General features: G+C 43.8%; 1 protein-coding gene across 1 annotated transcript; it reads left to right on the forward strand.

Annotated features, from left to right (window-relative positions):
* Window positions 1-745: 745 nt before the first annotated feature.
* nck1b (NCK adaptor protein 1b) lies at window positions 746-21,296 on the forward strand. The gene is made up of 4 exons (XM_088283371.1): window positions 746-980; window positions 8,681-8,921; window positions 17,108-17,862; window positions 19,021-21,296. Exons 2-4 carry the CDS (start codon window positions 8,696-8,698, stop codon window positions 19,219-19,221), a joined length of 1,182 nt encoding a protein of 393 aa, XP_088139497.1. The 5' UTR covers window positions 746-980; window positions 8,681-8,695; the 3' UTR covers window positions 19,222-21,296.
* Window positions 21,297-21,870: the final 574 nt, after the last annotated feature.

A 21,870-nucleotide genomic window follows, 5' to 3' on the forward strand; every position in this document is an offset into this window, starting at 1 on the left:
TTAAAACAGTGGAATCAATTCCCTGGCGAGGCCTTATGCAAAGTTGAGTAATTGTTTTGCATGTACTTTTTGGGGAAAGTAATACTCTAAATGTATAGAGAATTTATTTATTCTACTAATATTTTGGTCATCTAAATGTGATCATGTTCAACACATCAAGCAATCAATTACTTTATAAATAAAACACAATTGAGCTGTAGATATCCACATGTAAATTTTTTTATTTTTATGATTATTTTATCATTTACAATTATTTAGTTAATTATCAATTGAATAATGTAGCATATTGAACACAAGTCAAATTGTTTTACTTTACTTATATTTTTGTTATATTTACAATAAATCAAACAATCCTTTCATTAAAGAAATATGCGGCCCAAAATTGCAGCATTTTTGGGGGGTTTTGGAATCAATTCACCAAATTATTTAATAAAATAAATGACAAATGTGAAAATTGCGTAAATTCATTTATTCATTTTCATTTACTGTAAACATAAACCTAACATGCATTTACAAATTTTAATGTAATATTTTATTTTAAAGAACAGCCCGCGGGCAACTCTTTTCTCACCACTACATGAGCTCGTGCCAGTGTTCCTAATACAGTATTGCGTCCAAAAAACATTACACTCGTGGAAGTACATTGGCAGATGTCATGATTTTGACCGACAACCTAGTCGTCCAATCAGAAGCGCATCCATCCCGACAACCAGCCAATTGCCGCGACGAGAAGGCGGGACTTGACATCTGAACAGCTTGCGGTAAAAGCTTGCTAGTTAGCCTAGCATAAGCTAACGCCACGGAGCTATGACATGCTTGGATACACACAGCCATGCTACTTCCAACGGTGGCTAACGTAGCCCCTTGACGTGGAAAATTCTTCAACTTGGCCGCTCTCCCGCGACGTCTCCGGGCTGTTTTGAGGGAGCACTACATACGGAGGGAGAGAGGAAAAAAAGGTGGCCGTCGGCGAGAAGAAGGTAAGGCGTGCCTTGTGAAAAACTGGTGCCGCAGTGAGGCTTGTGATCGAGACAAGCCCGGAGGCTAGTTCTTTTTTTTTTTTTTCACTTCACTGTACGTAACCTTCCATCACCAGTGTGGCTAACATGGCTAACCGGAGGCTAGTTTCTCATGACTCTCATCACCACGTCCTATTTGGGAAAACAACAGTCTCATTGTTAGCTGAGCGGCGTAACGCGACGTGCTTGTGGAAAGTTAGTCACCGTTAAATTTTCGTGAAGCTTCCTAAACGTGACTTCGCTGATACGAAAGAAAAGGCATTTGGTCTTAGCATCTCCCAATGTCCTAGCGTTTTCTGATGTGAGACGCCCTGGTTGCATTATTTATTTATTTAAAAAAAAAAGACGTGAAGAAAAGTTAAATTTTTGTTGTGGGGATAAAATAAAAATATTTTGAAGACAACAGTCGGAATATCACTTGATTGAAGTTGTATATATTCGAAATTTAAAGTTGAAATTTCACCCCAAAAAGTTGCGGGAAATTTGCTGTTTTTGATATTGAAGTAAAATAATTGCAATAATAATTGAAAAATGTGTTTTGCGAGAAGACATTTAGTTTCAAATTCGGATTCTTCCATTTTGAGAATAAACAACGTTATCTGGATTAATTTTATGATTTTTTTTTTAAAACAAATATATGTTTCAAGACAAATGTCATATGTAGTTTTCAGATGAAATTTGTGCACTTTCACACCAAAAAGTGTGGGTAGGTCTGCCCAATCGTACAGGTTGTGTAATTATTGTCTGACTGATTGACGAGCCTCTTGACAGTCTCTCATTAAGTTTTTGAGGGGGTAGTGAGGGACATTTGGTCGACTTTACACATTCTCGTAGGCGGTTCGGAAGACCTCACACATGGAAGGATGGTTTGTTCTTTTTTTTTTCTCCTTGCACTTTGAGACCTGATGGCAGTGGAACCCCTTGCTTTTTTTCCCACAATTAAAACAGTTACATGCTTTTTCAAAATGTCTAACAAAAATACCCAGTGGATATTGAATATAGTACATTTTACTCACGCTGTCACAATCATCACGATATGAATCTTTATAGATTCTAATATTCCATCAAATACTTGGGTTATCGAGTTAAATTTTTCATTCTTTTTATTCAACGAAGCCCCAAGAAAAAAACATGTCAATCTTGTACTCGTGTTTTGGTTTAACTCACTGAGAATCCGAATGTATGGGCATGGTCTGTATTTTATTGTTGTTTTCTTAGGCCGCCAGATCCTGACATAACTCATTTTCTCATAACTTGGAGAATTCATAACTGCGTGAAAGCTTTATTCAACTCCGTGTGTTGACGCTGCGGCAAGGAGGCCACCCCCCCCCCCCCCCCTTTTTTTTTTTTTTTTTTAAACCCTAATCCACATTCACCCAGAGGCCCGTGTTGACTCTGACGACAACTAGGCTTTGGCTGTTCTGAGTTTTTTTCCTTCTTCTATCAACTCATGACTATCGACCGACAGGCTCTTTCTGTTTAAGTGTTCGCCTCCTCGCCCGTCAGGACTCCGGCGGCCCAAAATCTGCCCCGACTGTGCTTAATGGTGACAGCCCAGAAAAAAAAATGTGGCTCAATATTTCCACAGTCAGATGACAAGTTGGAGACTCGTTACTCTACTAAGTGGCTTAGGAAAGTTTCCTTTTCAGCCATGTGTTTTGTTTGATGTCCTTTCTTCAAATCTTGAGTGCTACCATTTCCTCATTTTCACTTGTGCTATTTAACAGATATTTTTCCACAGACCTTTCAAATGCATGGAAGTGTCTCTAAACAGTCAGTTGACACATTTTATATTAATAAACCAAGTTGAAAGTCATCTGTAAGGAGGTGAAAAGAAACATGGTGGGGATAAACTCCAAATTTTGTTCACGTCGCTGCCGTGGGAGCAGAACGGCGTACATTAGGAGTCTTTTTTTCCTCAAAATATTTATATTTTTCTTTCTCAGGTCCAATATGAAAGGAGTTTGTTGCTCTTTTTAATGAAGACTTTTCATTTCTGTTTTATTTTTGTGAGCAGAAAATGTCACATTTTCTGACAAGCGTTTTTTTTTTTACTTCCTCCTGTCTCTTTTATTTTATTTTACATTGACTCACTCTGTATTCTTATTATCAACGCTATGGTGTAAAAATGAGGATATGTGTACAAAATGTGGTCACGATGACGCATATCTAAAATGGCCTCTGTGATTGCCCCCACACTCGTAGCGATCGTACACCTGCTGCCAAATTGTCTGCCTGTCGTTGATGAGTTTTGTTTGACCAACATGCAACCTGGAATGCCTTCCGCTCTCGAGATACTTGCACAAGTTCCAACACGTGTCTCTCGCAGACTTCCTTTTCCCAAGTGGCTTATTTAGACCTATTGTGACAGCACCTGAGGGCTCGTATTAGCCAGGATGTCGGAAGCCGGCGTATTAATTTCAACAAGCCCTGTCTGCTATTGTCAACATGCAGTTTTACAAGTGATCTGCTGTTTTGAAGGCAACAATGGACCTTTCCAGAAGCCGGCATGGCATGGTGTGGAGAAGATTGGCTATCCGGCGTCTCGTTTATAGGCTGCAACGAGGTTTTTAAGTCGCCCGACACCTCTAGAGCAAAACATTAAGTAATCTGTCTTTGTAAGATTAGTCATCAGGGAGACTCATACTTGTTGGCGGAGTTAATTTGATTAGGTCATGGTGAGATCTGCTTTGTGCTTGGGTGTAGCCTGAATGCACCGCAAACGAAAACCAGTACGACTAGCAACTCGAGTAACATGCAGGAACGGGTATGGAGGTTTCGCTGATGTTAGGCGGTGTTCGAAGAAACAGGTCTGGGGTGTCGTGTTCCGCTACCTTGCGCAGTTTGGCGTCAGATCCATTTTCCATTCTTCCTCCTCCCCTCAAGTTGGCATCATCACGTTACCCTACACTCATATTTTTGATTGTCTCGTCTGTGGTCTTCATGGGCTCATCCTTTGTTTGCTGCTGAAGTCAAATGGGAAGTGAAAATGCGGACGTGAAAATGTGGCAATTATACGATTTGCTTCTTTCGTTCGTGTAGTTTATGATCAAATTCAGCCTCTTTACCCAAGAATGGGCGAAATAATTATTTATTCGATGAATTGATCATCAAGAATCTTCGAGTGCGGATTTGCAAGCGTTTGTCATACATTTTTTTTTTTTTGTATCTCTGACTTGACTCCTTTATTTCTCTAGGTTAGGAATGGACTACGGCAAGTTCTGACTTGTGTACAAATATTATTTACAAATGATAAGTTTGTTGAGTGTACAGTAAAACACATGATCACGTGGGAGCCAACTGCTTTCATGCAGTCCTGATTGCTCACCTCAAGAATTAAGAAGTACACTTTTGCCATGCGCTGGTGTGAAGGGCTCACCTGGTCCTGAACCCGATTTCTGAAATACACCACAAGTAATGTCGCTTTGCATTCACACAAAGAAAATTTGAACTCCAGTGGCTTGGTCAAGCCGCACTCTGCCAGAACGTATCACTTTCCCATCGTCCGCTCACCCCTATGTCTACACTTCCTGTCTCACAGCTGGCCCACCGAGTCTCCCATGACCCTTTGCTGTGATGCTGCTGTTTTGTTTTGGGGGAAATCTAGGACAGGCACGATGAGATGCCGTCCCGTGAGCTTCAGTTGCCGCAGTTCCATGTGAAAAGAGCTCAATAGCGCCGTCACGAGTCCTGTCCGACGGAGACTTGTGGCTAAAAATCGAGGATTGGGTGCAAGTCGCAGGAAGTGTCGCAGTGCCAGAGGGGGCGAGTGCGCATACAGAGCACATTCCAGAAGGCAAGAGCCTTGTGATTTTAGCAGGCTGTCACAGGGATTAGGTTACTGTCTGCCCCTGTGAGCTCATGCTGTTGCTGTGTCAGTGCCTCAGCAATCTAGTTGTGCAGCAGTACGATCGCCCCCCTAACAAAGATGGATCTATATTTGTCCCATTTAGGCTTTAGGCCTACATGTGACATCATTTTTACTAAGACAGTCAGGGCCATTTAGCGAAACCCAACGCTGAGTTTGAGCTTCTCTCTTTATCTCTGCTTTAGCGTCTCCCTATGCAATGCATGACTGCATAGAAGACACTGACGCTGCTTTTTTAACTCGCTTGCCTCTCGTTTTGCCCTGCAGAGACAACCAGATTGTGTCTGCAGCTGTGGGTTTGCCGGATGTGGTCATGTCAGTTGGTTCAAAGTGACATAACTCGCGCATGGTTTAACATCGGCTCTATCGAATGACAACCTTGTATTACAACTTTTTAAATTGATGAGATTGTCTGTATTGTCCTTTTGTAGCTTGACATATAATGTGGTTTTTTTTTGTACATATAAATAACAGCCTGTTCTTAAAATGCATCTCCAGTGGCCAACAAAATGTTACTATGCCTTAAACTGGATTAATGATAATCTCGATGGCTGACCCGTCTCTGACCCGCAGCTGCTCTCACGACTCTGTCGGCTTTAACTGCGGGTTTTGCCGCACAGCATGTAAAGGTGCGACTGACTTGGCGTTCCTCAAGAAACGGAAAGTAATGCTTGAGTGGATCTTGTTCAAAGAAACGACACCACTTTCATTTCTTTGTCTTTGTCACGACCTTAACACGTTGGATTGAAAGTGAGAATCGAGAGCCACGCTTGACGAGGGGAAACCATTCATTTGCCACCGCACTTGACTACCTGTCCGCCGTCGCTTGTGGTCTGGCCGCCCATGTTGACCTTGACCACAAAACAGGCCTGCAAGTCCTGTTTTCACTTTACATTCTTCTCCGTGTTATTTTCAAAGCCTCTGCTTTTCCAGCCTACCTATATAATAAAATTTTTTTTTTTGCTAAAGTCCAACGTTATTTGACTTGGACCACTGATTTAGGGCATCATTTCTTTTGTAACTTTTCGTCTCAAGTAAGGAGCACTGCCCTTCATACCTGGCAAAGCCCAGTTTTCCCAGTTCAGCATACCTTTCTGAATTAATTCAACCTTTACAGCAGATTTTACGAGTGTACGTGCAGAAAATTGTCCAAAAGGGGGTGCTATTGCGCACTCAATTGACCTAATTTCAGACTTATTATTTAGCTATATAAAAACAAAAAGGTGGAAATAAAAAAATATTCCAGTTAAAACTGTATTTTATTACAGAAAGCTGTTGGCGGGAAACTTGGAATCATTGTGGTATTCAAAGAGACTTTATATACCGCTCTGGAATGGAATATTTAGGTAGATTAGGACAATAAAGCCGGAGGGTTGGGTTGTCACTTGTTTTAGGGTGTGTGTGGCAAATGGACTGTGGATGTGACACCGTTGGAGTAGTTTGACCCGTCTGCCCTGGTGTTTTAGGGCTTTGGCTCGGCAAGCGCTCTTGGCTCGCTGTGCAGCTGAGCGATTAGCTTGCAGCATCTGTCGCCGGGGTTTTTTGATCCTCCCTTACATCTGCATGGCTGCAAGTCACTGCAGAGTTAATGTGCAGTTAGCGTTCGGCCGCCCCGCGCACCAATCGGGCATCAGTAGCTGAAGGGAAGTGAGATTGAGGTGCAAACTGGAAGTAGAAATTTGAGGATAAGCGTCGATTCTACGTTGAATTATGTATTACTCAAAGCTATAAAGAGAAGCAAGACATAATTGTCATCGGGGAATGACGTCAAGGAATGTTGTAAGAGGAGAAGCAGCACATTTGGTGCAATCAAGTTCAACATTGCATATAATTCACTGCACTCTCTAAAATACTTCATTTGTTTCCTTGGCAGTTATCATTTATAGCCTGGCAGCATGCCATTTGGTACTGGAATAATTGGACTCCACTAATTAGACAAATGGAGGAAATCCATCCATTCATTTACTGAAGTGCTTATCCTTGATAGAAATGGACTTGATTTCTGCTTTTGTTTCCCAACGTTAATTAACTTGTTGAGAGCTCTCAAAAGAGGACATAGCATTGTTTGAAACCACCTACTTTTATTTTTAAGACCTACTTCTCAAACATTAAAGATATAGACGGACGGGGTGTCTGAACCGGTGGATGTCTGAACACCTCCTAAAGATCTCGAGGAAGCCTCAATTACAACCTGTGATTATTTATTTATATTCCCACTCGTGGCTAATCGTGCCGAAAATTGGTTTAGCTCCCTGTGGTCCTTGCGTTTGCCAAGGATCATGTTCTGGGCCGGTCCCAGCGCCAGCTGCAGTTGAAACCTAGACCCAACACCAGTGCCTCAAATGAAAACCAAACCAAGAGCTCCCGATCAATGAGGTCAGTGTCTGCTCCCTAAGTTAGTCCAAAGGTTAAAGGTAGAAGCAACAACCATCTCGTGACATAGGAGCAGCCAAACAGCCGCTTTCGATGCCTATTCGCTCTCGTCAATGCTCAGCAATCCTTTCCCATGAGCACCACGTAGCAATGCTGATGGCGGAATTCGTCATAAGGCCAGTGATTGAATGTTGCTCTTTGTTTTTAAAAGCTCGTAGTGACACACTTGTCGAGTGCCTGGGGAGTGTTGCTCTTCTTGTGATGAGCAACATCCCTGCCTAATGAAGCAAGCCTTGACTCACGCACACAGCTTCACTCGCTTAAAGCAAAAGTGCAATGTTTGAGTTTAAATTTCTCATTAGTTTTGAAGTGAGAAATTGCTCATTGTGATACTCTGCTAGCAGAAATGATCATCCAAACTGCTTCAGTCTGACTCTCAAGTACATGTTTTTTTTTATTTTTTTTATGCAAAACAATGGACAATCGTTGGATTCCTAAGAGAAAAGTAATTCTCTCCCTAAATATCAAAGTATCAGTTGTGGTTGCTTTTTCTTTGGCAGCATTTTGTGTTGAAAGTTGCAAACAATGGTGGTTTATAACTGTTGTTTCAACAAAACATTTTGCCCAGAAAATTAAGGTCTTTAGAGAACAAACTTTGGCTCTCGTAGCTGGCAACTATTCAGGATTCTTCACTCCTGGACTCTATTGTATTTGGACAAATCTTGCAGTTTATGCTTTTAACATTGTAAATATTAACACTCAGACTTAAGAACAGAAAATAGACAGAGAGCGTCATCCAAATTCATATGTGGAACGCGAGCGATCACGTCGTCATTTTAAAATCTTATGGCATCTTTTTTTTTTTTTTTAGGCCAACAGTCAAATGTCAGCGCCATTGAATTTGTCAGCTTTGATGCGGTGCAGGTACAGCTGCAACTATTTTCGTCACATCTTCTACGTAGCGTTAAAAACAACACATTGAAGTTATGGCTGTGTGCGTTGTTCAGAAAACATTGCAATGTACTCTTTTGAAAGAAAATCGCTGCACAGCACATGGTTGTGCGTCCAAATTGAAAAACCCAAATATCACAGTTTTTTTCCCCGATCTTTTTCTTTGGAACCAATCACAGACCGTTTTTCTCCCGATTCTGTTGACAAGATTTTATCATCGAGATTATTTGTTTCTTTGTTTTATTGTTGTTTGGTCTTAAGAGCCTCTTCAACCCATGTTTATTTATTTGAATCTCAAATTACCATTTGAAATGTAGCAATGCATGAGTTGGCCCGTATTGTTCCTTGGTGATTCTAAAAATATTGGTAACATATAAAAACAACCTGTAGGAGTTTCTGTCATTTCCTTCGAACTTCTGCAATACGAGCATTTAAAATACTTACATCTGTTCCTTGTTCTCTTCTCCAGTTCCCGTTGTGCAAGATGACGGAAGAGGTGATTGTCATCGCCAAGTTTGATTACATGGCCCAGCAGGACCAGGAGCTTGACATTAAGAAGAACGAGCGCCTCTGGCTTCTCGACGACTCCAAGTCCTGGTGGAGGGTCCGGAACGCCACCAACAAAACGGGCTTTGTGCCGTCCAACTATGTGGAGAGGAAAAACAGTGCCAGGAAGGCTTCCATTGTCAAGAACCTCAAGGACACACTGGGTAAAGATTTTGTCTCTTCACTTTACACCTTGTCACACATTCTGTCTGAACCCAAAACATTGTTGTACCCGCATTCCCGCATCCCCTTTGTGTGGCATATTGCAGTAAGCTCATCTTTGTCTCAGAGTGTCTGTAGTCTAGAGTCCAGTTCATGTACAATTCTGAATATTTTGTGTGAAAGGCAAAATCAGTTCATTGCCAGATCTACCACCCCAGAAACGATGCCCAGGAAGCATCCCGGAGTTTTCATGCTATCGCTCACTGCAGTGTGCACAAATCTCTTATCTTCAGGCTATGGGAACGCTGTCTTCCTGGTCGCGTGGCAACAGCCCCAAAAAGGCCGATAGTAAAATGATTTTAGATTGCTATGATTCACACTTTTAATGCCGCCCTTGCCGATGACCTTTTAATTTACAAGCATGTGACTGTTTTATTGGTGCACTTGGAAGCTTGGCTGTAATATGCAAGCGCGTAACGCGAGCCTCGTCATGACTCCCCACCTGCTACGACGTCCGTCCGTGAACTAAGCACAGGTGAACAGCTGCGCGGACGACGCACTAAACGCACTCGTAGACACGGTCAGGTCTCAGGTTTACATCCACTAAACATGCCCTAATGCGAAACATGAGTTGAAGAGCATGGAGCGGCTTGTAAAATTATAATTACAGTCATAAGGAGCTTGTAAATACGCCACCCTGATCTTTTAGTGGATTCAAGAACATTTTAACTGGAGAGTCGTGGGTGATTATCGCATTTTTGTTTTTGTGAACAAGTGGGTGAGAAACTTTCTGTTAAAAAAACAAAAAAAAAACAGCAACAAGCAAGTCTGTGTTTGGCGTGGAGTGGTGTCATCCTATTGAATGAATGTCAGGGTATGATCCGTTTGCTGTGTGTAGGAGAGGATTCGTGTCAGATTTTGCAAACAATTGCAGTCATGCGATGGGTGAGCAGTCTATAAGTCACCCAAGTTGGTAGCGACATCTCGCAAACCCCCTCAGAGGAAAACATTTACTTTGGATTCCAAAAATCTGCCACCTAAAAATAGCACTTGGCCTTCCTTTTAGATCTTTACGTCTCATTTTCTTCTGACTTGAACAACTCCCCTCATCCCTCCTCCACCTCCTTCCTTCTTCCCCTCTCTATGAGGGCCTCCCCGGCTCCTGCTCTCATTGGCTCCTCCCGATCACATGGTCCAGGGAGTGGGCGAATGCCCCAGCTCTCTGGGTGTTCACATGGAATAACTCTACAGCTGCAGTGGGAAGCAAGAGCAGCCGGGAGACGGATACCGAGAGGCGAGGCGGCGGCGGCGAGCCAAAAATGGACATGGCTAACCTATTCAAACACTTCTTTCGTGAGTTTTATATTTTGCTTTGCATCCGCGGGGCTCCTCTTTTAAGTTCGGTGGGCTTTTCTGTTGTTTTAGCTCATTTTCATTGGACTTCCTTCGTAGCTCTGCGTGCTTTGACCGGTTTTCTCTTTTGGTTGTGAAACCGTGAAAGATTTTGTTCGGAAAAGTCTCCTCTCCTTGAAACATATCTTTGTAAATGTGTTTCATTGGCAGAGCACGGGCAAAAGAGGGGTCCACACACACGCACACACACTCGCGTGCTCACACGCACGCACACACAGGGTGGATATTCCCTTGAAAAGCCTGCTGCCCAAACCGAAGCCTGTAATTCCCTCCGCTATCCTTCTGTCTCTCTTGCTTTTAAGTACACAGTCCTCGTTTTTTCAACCCGACCACAACCCCCCGCATCCTCCGCCCCCACCCCCGCGTCCCGCGACTCGACAAATACCATTGTTGTTGTTGAAGACCCTCGCGCCACTTTTGTTTGGGAATATCTCAAGACGCTCCGTTTCCTTTTATGCTACCCTCAGGGTGTTCGTTCGCGGACGACCCCCTCGCAGCACCCGCCAGTCATGAGCTATCGCTGCTCACGTCGAACAGTGTAGTCTTTGTGTCGGGTGCCATCAATCGAAATCCCGATCCCTCTTCCCATCTCCTGCACTTTGCTGACTTGATCAAAGGAATGTCATTGGCCAGTCCCGAGTGATCTTTTACAAGCATCACTTTTTTCTGTAATCTCAAATTTGTATCTGCTGAGTGCTACGTCCCGTCTTCCTTACCCTTGACGCTTTACATGGCACACAGAGATCAGCTAACAAATCAGATTATTTATTTATTTATTTATTTGTTTTTTGGGGGCTCGGGGCAACTGAGGGAAGTTGCTCCGTCCCCTCCCTCTCTTTTCCTGTTTCTCTGCCTCCCCCAAGTGAGCGGAAACTCTAATTTGAGCCACATTTTTTTACCTCCCCACTATTGGAGGAGAGCTGGCCAGAGCGGAAGTGAGAAGTCAGAAGGAAGTTGAATCATCGTGCAAGGACTCGCTTGTTCCCGCTTCTCCGATTCTTTCCTCTTTGCATGATTTCTTCCAATCTTGTTCATCTTACTGGTCAAATAATTGCTCGGTCTTTTCGACACAGAGGGTCCTCTGTGGGCATGTATTTCCCTTCTTATGACAGTGATCTATCTATCCTGTTTTTTGTACTTAGGTTGGAACACTACATAGTCTACCACTGACTCAGTTGGGTGTCAACGGCAATAAATATTTATAATAAAAAAAATGATCTAGACCATAAATATAAAACTCTATGGCAGTAAATGAGCGAGTGTTCGTGTGCTGCGTGATGACTTATGCCACATGACAGACCTTCGTATGGCTGAGTAGGAACGTGAGAATATTTTCCAAAAATTTAAGTTTGTCAAAATGCTAAGGTTGGTGGAATGGCCACTTGAACCCCGACCAGAGCACACGCAAAAAAAATAAAAAATAAAAACAGCCGAGGGTTTTTGGTGAAAAACTTTTTGGGTGCGTGAAAACATTGGAGTTTGGCACATGTTTTGTATGATATCGCTTTTAGAAAATCTGGTGGGAACAAAACGCCTTGAATTGATCCTTGGTGACGTAAGAGTATGTTGTAATGGTCCGTTACTACTGTAGGTTTTTCATTGGATAGTTTTATGTTCATGGCTTAAAAGCGTTTGTCATGTTCAAGGCAACGGTGGATAAATGTTACGCTCTTCTGGAACTTCTCTCTATGAATGTAAAATGGACTTCATTGTGGTCATCATAACAATGTCTACCAGTTTCAATTTCAGCATGCGGTCGTAGTAATGCATTCCTGCTTTCGCCTGAGAATGTGGAGTGGCTTATCTTTTCCGGGGAAGAGGAATGTACAAACGTTTGCTAACTTAGCATGCATAGCATTTGTCCATCGAATGAGCAAACCATTCTTGTTAATAATAGTGACACTTTTTGCCTACTTATGTTCTCTAGAATGCAATTTATCAAACAGCAGTTCTGGAGGAAGCCAACAAGTAACTTTTATCATTGTCTGCAATGCGCTTGTGACAACACGCTGCCTCATGAGACGCACTTTTGATCTGGCTGACGGCAGCCTTGGGCGGCTGTGCAGTCGCTCGTCACCCTTGGTTGACAGCGCGCAGATGGGACGTATAAAGAACTGATAATTATCACATCAAGAGTGTTTTGTGAAGTGCTGTCGGCCAATCATGTTGGCGTTCTACTTCTGCGGCGTTCCAAGTAATGCTAGGTATTCCCTGAGGGATGAATTGGATTTGAAGTGGTTTTCGGTGGCGTTGGGCCATAAATACATTCTGACACGTTACTCATTAGTTGAGTGGTTCTTGAGACGGTAATTTAATAACGACGACACGATTTAGGGAAAAGACTTTGTTCATTGTGCTTTCGTCAGACTGGCTGTCTTCGCTAAAATAAACGAATTCTGCAACCTTATAGTGCTTGTCGTCATGATTTTATTCAAGTGACAGGCATTGGTTTTTGGTCCGTCAATACTAAATCAAACACAACATGACAAGTTTTTATTTTAAAAAAGTAAATGCAAAATATTAGGATCAACAGAAATACAAATTATTCTACGTAATGTGTGTGTGTGTGTGTGTGTATTGCTACAAATGTATAATAATCATCAGTCCATACGACCCAGCCGCTGATCTGATCGGTCGTCCGCTAGCCCCTCGGCCCACTAGACCGCCATGTTAAGTGGACCCGTACGCGACATAACTCAGCGCCTCTCAAAGTTGTTTGTCATGTCGCTCCACATAACAGAGGCACTTAATGAGACACTTAAGCTGACACACGGGCGACTGTTCGGATTTTGGCACAGCTGGGCCACAGGTTGTCGTCTCCCGGGGGAAATAAGTCGAAGCGCACACGTACCATTATGTAATGACCGGGAATATTTACTTATCTTCTGGGAAATAAATTATGACATGTTTAAACATACGTCTCGCAATGCACTTGTGTACCGGTGTGTGATTGGATAACATATGCTATTGCAATAGCGAAATCATAATTACAATCAAGATTTATTCAAAAAATAGGCTGTTAATTTAAAACAAATGAAAAACCGCACAGCTATCACTGAGAGTGCTTATGCAGCTTGACAACATCTTCTTCTGACATTTTCCAAACTAGTTCACTGCTCATTGTTCATAACCTCGTAATGGCGAATGTCGGAAGCATCGTAACGAGAGGACCGTCTGTATAGCGTTAGCCTCAGGGACATGTCAATACAGGTTCGACTGTAGCATGTGCCACCAGCAAAAAAAAAAAAAAACAAGCCAATGGGCGCCTCTCATGTCTTCATCGCTGCCCGCTTTGATGTGCCTGAGCGCCAAGAAGTTTTGTCCGTTTACTGCACAGCCGTGTTTGGAGCTGTCCTGACTCACTGCATGTTTAAAGAGGCACACTTCAAGACGGCATTGTAAACTTACGTCAGAAGTGCGTATTTAAATGGCAATGTTTTGAGAAAGCCATTACCATTCGAGACTGTCTCGTGACGAAATAGTAATTGGTGAAAAAACAAAAGTCAATTGTGGCATGATGAAGGCATACAAACAATCCGTCTTCATTTGAGCGTCGTTCCTCTCATCTGAAAGTCAGCAGTGGCACAATTGTTGGATGTCTGGAAATGATTATCCTGTGGTTTGAAGTGCATTGAGTGTTTTTTTTCCCCCCTCCCTGATCTGCTTCCAAAACAATCTTAAATGTTAGACATGTCCAGTATTTACTATTGCAAATCCTTGTGTTGGTTTGCCCAACGGCTTAGGTAACAACTGTCACGGCTCACCTGTTTTCTGGGTTCGGTCATGTGACGTTTGCAGGCTGAGCCCTCAGGCCTGTGATGTCATTTTCAGTCAACAGCAAGTGACAAAATGTATGCTCTCTGAGATGGATAAAAACGTTCATCTTTCACAAACGGAGATTACAGTGTTCAGACGAGGTGCTTTGAGCATAGTGTACTTTTTTTTTTTTTTTGACTTGACTTACTCTTTAAGATACTAAAAAATGTTGTGTGTACATCCACTTTTCACAATTTATCAGTTGCATTTGGCTCATAACTATCCTTTCGGTTTGATGAGCAAAAACGCAGTTTGCAGCTAGTCCAAGTAATCGCATTGTGTCCCAAGCCGGGGGATGTCCCGGCTTTGTCAGACAACCTGACGCGGGGTGTTGTCGTCCACAGAGGAAGAGCCCTGAAATGAAGGGAAGCCGAGGGTCGAGAGGGCCACTGACAGACAATGGACAAGCTGCCAGCAACGGCAGACCAGAGTAAAAAAAAAACAAAATCAGTTCCTGTGTGTCTCTGTTCGCCGAACAAACGCCCCTCGCCACTCCGGCACGTTCTCCGCCTCGTGCCGCGCACACCCCATCTGTCGACAGTCTCTGACATGGTTTTTGATGGTCGTACGTTGGCTTCATTTCCCCAACCTAGCTCAGCTTCTCGAAGAAATAGTTTCCCTAATGTAAGACAAACGTCACCATTTTAAGTTCTCCTTTTTTGTTTTCGTTCTCAAAAGTTCTCAAATGGGCTCTTTGTTCTCCCTGTGTGACTGATAGCATCTTTGAACTGTTCAAATGAGCGACGGTGGTCGTTTCCTGCAGGCGTATTGCATTATTCTGACCCAAAACTGTCAGCGACGGGTAACTGTGAAGGTTTACAATTCAGTACTAATCCACTTAAGTTTGTGTGGACTAATTGAGCAATCCAGCACTGATTACCTCAAGAACAGCACCCCCAGCATCGTGCAACTACCGCCTACCTGTATCTGTGCTCTACATGCAAATCTCAACTTTTTTTTTTTTTATCACTCTGACCCAGCTTGAGCGTTTAATCAAATGAGGTGGCCTTAGGCAGCATTCGGTTTTTCAATGCAAAGCCGTCATACAAGGAAGCCCGAATAAATCCCTGACAAGGCAACGGCGTCGGAAACCTGGCCAGTTAGATAAAACTCTCGCTCGCCATGTTGAGCAACCAGAGCTAAAGATGCTTTATTGATGCAGCGCTGAGCCCGAAAGCTTGTTTGTAGCGAACTCGGGCAGTTCCAGCTGTGAAGACGGGGCTTCCAACAACTCCCACCTGATAAAACACCCCGTAAGGCAGATTGTGGTTGTGAGTGTTTCGTCACTTTTAGAACGAGTGTTGGTTGAGTCAAGCATGAGTAAAGCCGACCTCCACATGGAGACGTCGATTCACGTTTGGAGTCTGTATTTAAATGCATTGGCGAGACTAATAACAGGCTCTACCTTGAAGCATTTCGGCCTCCGCGCTCTTGCGTTGCATTTTGTCGTGCCTTCGGATCCGCACGTCTCTCAGGGACAATTCATCTGCGGCGTCTCAAGAGAAAATAAACGCGTCATCCGTCCAGCATCGTCCTGGAAACTCCACCCTGCGTCCCGGTATAATTTCAACCAGCTGACTTTTCATTATGCAAGTCTCGCAAACGTAATCAGAACGAGAGTTTTCCTACAATACGTCATCGGACACCGATAGCGTTGAGAGCAAAGTCATTCTCGGTCCAAGAATGATTGCGCCGGTGTCCTGTTGCGTCGCTCGTTTTCACCAAAGAGCTATTTCGTAGGTCGGAATAGGAGTCCTGGAAGTGCTCTGTGGTCTCTCGGAAAGTGGGAACAAAAGTGTGACCCGAATCATCTGCGAGAGCGCACCGTGCTGCCAAGTGGAAATTCTTGTCCATTGAGACGGCGATCACAGGCCTCCCGAAGCTCGGCAATCACCATGAGAGAGAGAGGAAGAGCGAGGGCTGGAGGTTCTGGTAATCCCGTCCTTTTGGATTACAGTAGACCATCCGAACTCAAATACAATCCCGTCCAGTGGCCATTTATTTGGATTTCCCATTAAGATGTGGATTAAACGAACGGTCACATTTCCTCTATTCCATTTTTTACAAATCTGCACAGACTCGTATTCCAGCATAGACTGTAGTAAATCATTTTCAAATATGTAGTAAACCGGATCTTAAATTCCATTTGTTTTAAATGACACAACTTGAGTCATTTCGACCACAAAGACGTTTTTCGTGTTTGAAGTCAAATTCTTCTTCCTGTGGGCTGCCTTCGAGGGTTGAGTGTGCCGCGATCCGGCGTCCAGCTGCTCTTGGGTCGGGCCGCCGAGGTGATTAGTGCGCCGTGATTAGCGAAAACAAAATCTCGCTGAGCTCTTTGGCCTGCACAGTTGACAAATTTGAACACAAACACCCCCCCCCCACCCATTTAATTTTTCATTTAATGTTCCTACAAAGCCACTTCTTCCTAGAGTTCGAATTCAGGTGCATTTCTTCAATGAACCTGCCTGTGTAGTTTTTTTTTCTCCTTCATGGGTCTAATCCCAAAGAATGCAGTATGTCACTTAGTCCTACTTACCCGCTCTTATTTTGGCATGACCCCCTAATTCTTACTGCTGCCTGGGGTGGAATTATGTTATTTCCTTCCTCCTAATGGTGCACGTCACTTTACTTTTTATTTTGTTGACTTGTCCCTAATACATGAAACTATTCTCTTTTTGGTTTTGTTGGCCGATCATAAAATGTAAATTCTTTCGTTACATGTTAAATATTGCACTACTATCAGTATCTGTATATTCAACAACCAGATTGCATGTTTTTTTGCAATATCGAGCAGCGCTATTGGGAAATGGGGTTGGAGAATCTCTCATCTGAACTCCGGTGCTCAAGTTAGTTCCTTCCACGTTGCCTGGGTTGCTTTAGGATGCTATTAAGCGACGAGCAGTTGATTATTACTATGTAACTAATGTTAACTCTTGTCATTGGTCGTTCCCGACAGGAATTGGCAAGGTGAAGAGCAGGAAGGGGGGCATGAGGGATACAGCCTCCAACGCCGACGCCGACATGTACGCAGACAACGGTGAGCGGCTCTACGACCTCAACCTGCCCGCCCTGGTCAAGTTCAGCTACACGGCCGAGCGTGAGGACGAGCTCTCGTTGGTCAAAGGCACTCGGGTGGTGGTGATGGAGAAGTGCAGCGACGGCTGGTGGCGCGGCAGCTACAACGGACGCTCCGGCTGGTTCCCGTCCAACTATGTGACGGAGGACGTGGACGGGACGGCGGGGGGAGGTGGGCCGGGCGGCCTCGGGGACCCGTCGGGATCGCTCACGGAGAAGCTGGCGGCCGTGGTGAACAGCACGGCCAACGGGAACCGAGTGTTACACACGGTGCAGGCGCTCTACCCCTTCAGCTCGGACAACGACGAGGAGCTGAACTTTGAGAAGGGGGAAGTGATGGAGGTGGTGGAAAAGCCCGAGAACGACCCAGAGTGGTGGAAATGTCGCAAGGCCGACGGCCAACTCGGCCTGGTGCCCAAGAACTATGTGACTGTGCTGGACTCGGCCTCCCACAAAACCACAGCGGGGCCCGCCGGCCCACCCACACCCGACTGTGACTACATTTCGCCGTCTGGCAGCGGACGATTCGCAGGCAAGGAGTGGTACTACGGGAAAGTGACGCGCCACCAAGCGGAGGTGGCACTCAACCAGCGAGGGAGCGAGGGAGACTTCCTCATCCGAGACAGCGAGTCATCCGTGAGTTTGAAAAGTATTCAAGTTGCAATTAGACACCTTCTACATTTACAGTAATCCCTGACAAACAGTATTTGCGATTCACCATTCACCTGTACGCATCACCAGCTAGTTCCTGCAAAACTGAGTTTAAGCTACAGGGACTAATCAGCAATTTTGGTGGGGGCATCAGTTTCTTGCGATTTTTCACTCCTCGCGGAAAGACTCACCCCCCTGTGGAGAGTGGGGAATTTCTTTATTTCTCTGGCCGATTTACATTCACATAGATGGTCTCCAACATACTTCTTAAACCAGTGGTCTTTTTTTTTTTTCTCGAATCTGGACATTGTTGTCTTCAAAGGAGTCTCTTTTCTTTTTGAGATGCAAATGCACTGCTGACTCTGGACTCACGTTGTGTCATGTGTTTGTGTTTGTAGCGGTTGCCTGGTCACTCCAATGTCAAGGGCACTGCACTCCTTACTGCTGTGCATAAACAACATTGCTGAGTTTGCTTCTCGGGATTTTGTCCGAAGGTTTAAAAAAAAAAACTTTTTTTTTCGAGGGGGTTGCTGAGTTTGTAGCGCGTAGGCATGTTGTGTTTGAAGAAATTTCTTTGGAGTTTCTCTGACAAACCAACCATGTAAAAGACCACAGCATTCCTCCTCCTGTTGTAGTCCTAATTATTAGGCTTCGTGGCCCTTCTTCTGTCCGATTCAACTCATCCCGAACATGTATTGCTCAAGCAATGTTGGATGTTTTTTTTTGTTTGTTTGTTTTTTTTTGCAAAAAAAGGGAAAAAATGATGTCACTGCATTGCCTGCTTTGCATTCCATCAGATTGCTCTGATGTTATCCTAAACTGCTCACAGCCTCGAGCTTCCTTGTTTTGTTGAGTAACCTTTACGGTACATACAAAGGATCTTCACTTAACGACAGTACCAACAAAGATGTGTGATAAACTAGTTTGCACAGTGGGGTAAGAATATGTTGTCACGGGGCACAGGCAGGCCCATTCAGTTCTCGTGGTACTGATTGTTTTCACTGAATTGTCTTCTATTTTTGGAACGTTACAAATTAGACTATAGTGCGTTTTGGTCATGTCGCCACACTAGGAAAGTAGACCCACCGCATATTGTGTGTATGCAAACGACTGACCCATTGTTTCTCTCGTTCTGTCTTGCAGCCAAACGACTTCTCCATCTCGCTGAAGGCGCAAAGCAAGAATAAGCATTTCAAGGTGCAACTTAAGGAGAGCCTCTACTGCATCGGACAGCGCAAGTTCAACTCCATGGAGGAGCTTGTGGAACACTACAAAAAGGCGCCCATCTTCACCAGTGAGCAGGGTGACAAACTCTACCTGGTCAAGGCGCTGTCCGCCTCCTGATCCCGCACCCCAAAACACAATCTCGTCGAGACACACACACTTGTAAATGCCACACACACACACACACACACACACACACAGACACTATACAGACCGGATGACACACTAACATTAAGCCTGAAGACTTTACACGTCATCTGGACTACTTATGCCTGGTTGAGCATTCCGCGAGGAGGATGGGAAAAAGTCACGAAAGGAGGAAGAATGTTGGGAGTGTTGGGAGACAAAAAAAAAAAAAAGACTCGGGACTCCTGAGAGCGGATGATGGACCTCTTGGCCACTTATTTATGATGTGATCCAGATGTGTTTGCTGGCAGTCGTACATTTCCACCTCCATAGCTTAGTCGCATTTAGTTTGTCGAAAAAAAAATATATATAATCTTTTTAATAGTCTCTTTTTAAAATGTGACTTTTTTTTTAACTATAGACGGAGCCCCTCCGGTATGAAGCTTTTTTTTTTTTGCTTTTCCTTCCAGATCTAGATCGCAAGCTGTTAAGGCAAATCCATGACATCTGATTGATAAGTGACCAAAATATATTTATTGATTCTGTTGCTTGTGGAAATAACGTGCATCTTTTTTTTTTTTTTTTTAAAGCCTTGTGTGGGTGTTTTTTTTCCAATTGTCAAACCCTCACAGGAACTGTTCTGGGAAAAGAATAGAAACATTGAAGCCAGAAATGCTCAGAATAGCAAAACTTTTGTATTTATTTCATACTTTAAAGTAGAAAATGTTTTACTTTCCCCCCCGAACGTTGACAGATCTCAATACTTCTCTGCTTACATTTTGGCTTTGACTCGTTCATGATGCCGCTGCTGCATGATGGTGTTTCAGACCAGTGCTTGAAAGTGGCTCTGGATTTTCTCCCACCCGAGAAGGTCATGTCATTGGTAAAGACACCTTTATATAAATGATTAAACTTCAGAATACGTCTCCTTTTTAAAATGGCCCTTGATAAGTGGAAAGTAGGTTCCCCACCCTTGTTTACATAAATGCCACATAGCGTGTCCAACCCGGGGTTCTTTGCAGGTTTTAGGTCGTGTATAAAAAAAGAAAAAATCATGGGACACTTTGTCTAGAGGAAGTGGTCTTGGTGGTGAAAGCCTGAGGGGGGGCTTCAAAACACTCGCCATCTCAGCAGAGCCGCAGGGTAAACTGAGTCCAAAAGATGATGTCACTGCATTAAATTAGCATGGCTGCAGGGAACGGAGGAGGGGAGGTCTTTGGAGGTGGCAGATGTGCCGGTGTACGTTAGAAGTGGGAGATTCCATCTGGCAGAGGCGTGGGAGTGTGCTGTTATTTGTCGTTTTGTCTAATAGAAGGTGTCTTGTCGTAATCCAGATTGAGTGCTGCGCATCCGCGTTTGCTTGGATGATGACTTGTCCATATTGAGCGCGAGGGCGCGAGAGGGATTTCAGACAGGGGGTGGAAAAAGGAGCAAGGGAGGAGGAGAACGGAGTCTCGTGTCGTCGAGCATCTGGAATTGTGCTCCTCGTCCTGACTTGGGCGGGGGACGGGGATAAAATCTCCGTGTTCTCCAGGTGTGCGTCGAGCTGTGCTGAGCGGAGTTGAGTCCCACTTTTTGATTGATGATGAGCTCGCTCACATTTCCAGGATGAGACATCCGGAAGGTCTTTGTCCAGTAAACGCCTTTTTCCTCTGAGCAAAAATCAAGTTCCTCACAGGATCATGTTACATTGCGTATTATTATTATTATTATTGGCTGTTACGTTATTGTCGTGACACTTTAGTCTTGTGAAACTTCCCCTCTTGCGTCCAATCTATGATGTAAAATGACTAATGCAATGGAGGATTTGGGAGATTTTTTTTTTTTTTTAGAACGTGCCTTCACAACTTTCTGTCAACCAAAGTGTAATTTTATTTGTTTTTTTTTCTACTGTGTTTACTTGTAATGCTGCGTGCCACTTGTTTTTTAAAGCAGGGTGGGGAACTTATGGCTCCGGGGTCAGAGACAGCCAACATGAGCCAGGCATTTGGGTCGGCCGACCAAAGCGTGATCATTTGATACGGGTGGCCATGCAATTTCCCAAACAAATAAAGCCAATTAACCCAAAAGTGCGCCTCCAGTTTTTTCTTAGTATGGTCCTTGGATGACTATAGGTTCTCCACCTCTGCTTTAAAGCTTTGCATGTTGCATGTGATGAGTCATCGGGATGCTCCTCGTTGACTTTTTTTTTTAATTTATTTTTTTTATATACCCCCTCACGCCTACATGCATAAAAGGCCCATTGTGTGTAGTTTTCAAGTGTCCTTACATAGCAACCTTAAGTGAATGCCTACATGTACAGTTGAGAGAAATAATGCGTGGAGAAGTACAGATGTGATGTAATCACGGCCGGAGCACCTCAAGTGTCGCGTTTATTTTACCGTTTATTGTTTAATTCATTTTGATTGTTTTTTTTTTTTGTAGCCACATACAGTAGATGTGTAAAAGTCTCATGTAAATGTTGGTATTCAAATACAAGGATGATACAGAATCTCCCTGCTTTTTAGATATGAACGGCTGTAGCTTTTGTTTCTGCACCAATGGTGGCCGCATGAGCAGCTGTACAGAACGAAAATCTGCTTAAAAACACCGGAAGCCACTTGAGATGAATATACTAAATAAGTGGTCCTGTTAACATTGGTG

The sequence above is a fragment of the Idiotropiscis lumnitzeri genome, chromosome 19 (genome assembly GCF_059441095.1).
Source record: "Idiotropiscis lumnitzeri isolate Australia: NSW breed Sydney's pygmy pipehorse chromosome 19, RoL_Ilum_1.0, whole genome shotgun sequence".
Classification (NCBI taxonomy): Eukaryota; Metazoa; Chordata; class Actinopteri; order Syngnathiformes; family Syngnathidae; genus Idiotropiscis; species Idiotropiscis lumnitzeri.

What these genes read in the sequence shown, in the direction of transcription:
- nck1b (XM_088283371.1), top strand. Translation starts at nt 8,696, where the DNA reads ATGACGGAAGAGGTGATTGTCATCGCCAAGTTTGATTACATGGCCCAG. An exon ending in GAACCTCAAGGACACACTGG is followed by an intron (nt 8,922 to 17,107) that starts GTAAAGATTTTG and finishes CGTTCCCGACAG; the next exon opens with GAATTGGCAAGGTGAAGAGC. An exon ending in TCCGAGACAGCGAGTCATCC is followed by an intron (nt 17,863 to 19,020) that starts GTGAGTTTGAAA and finishes TCTGTCTTGCAG; the next exon opens with CCAAACGACTTCTCCATCTC.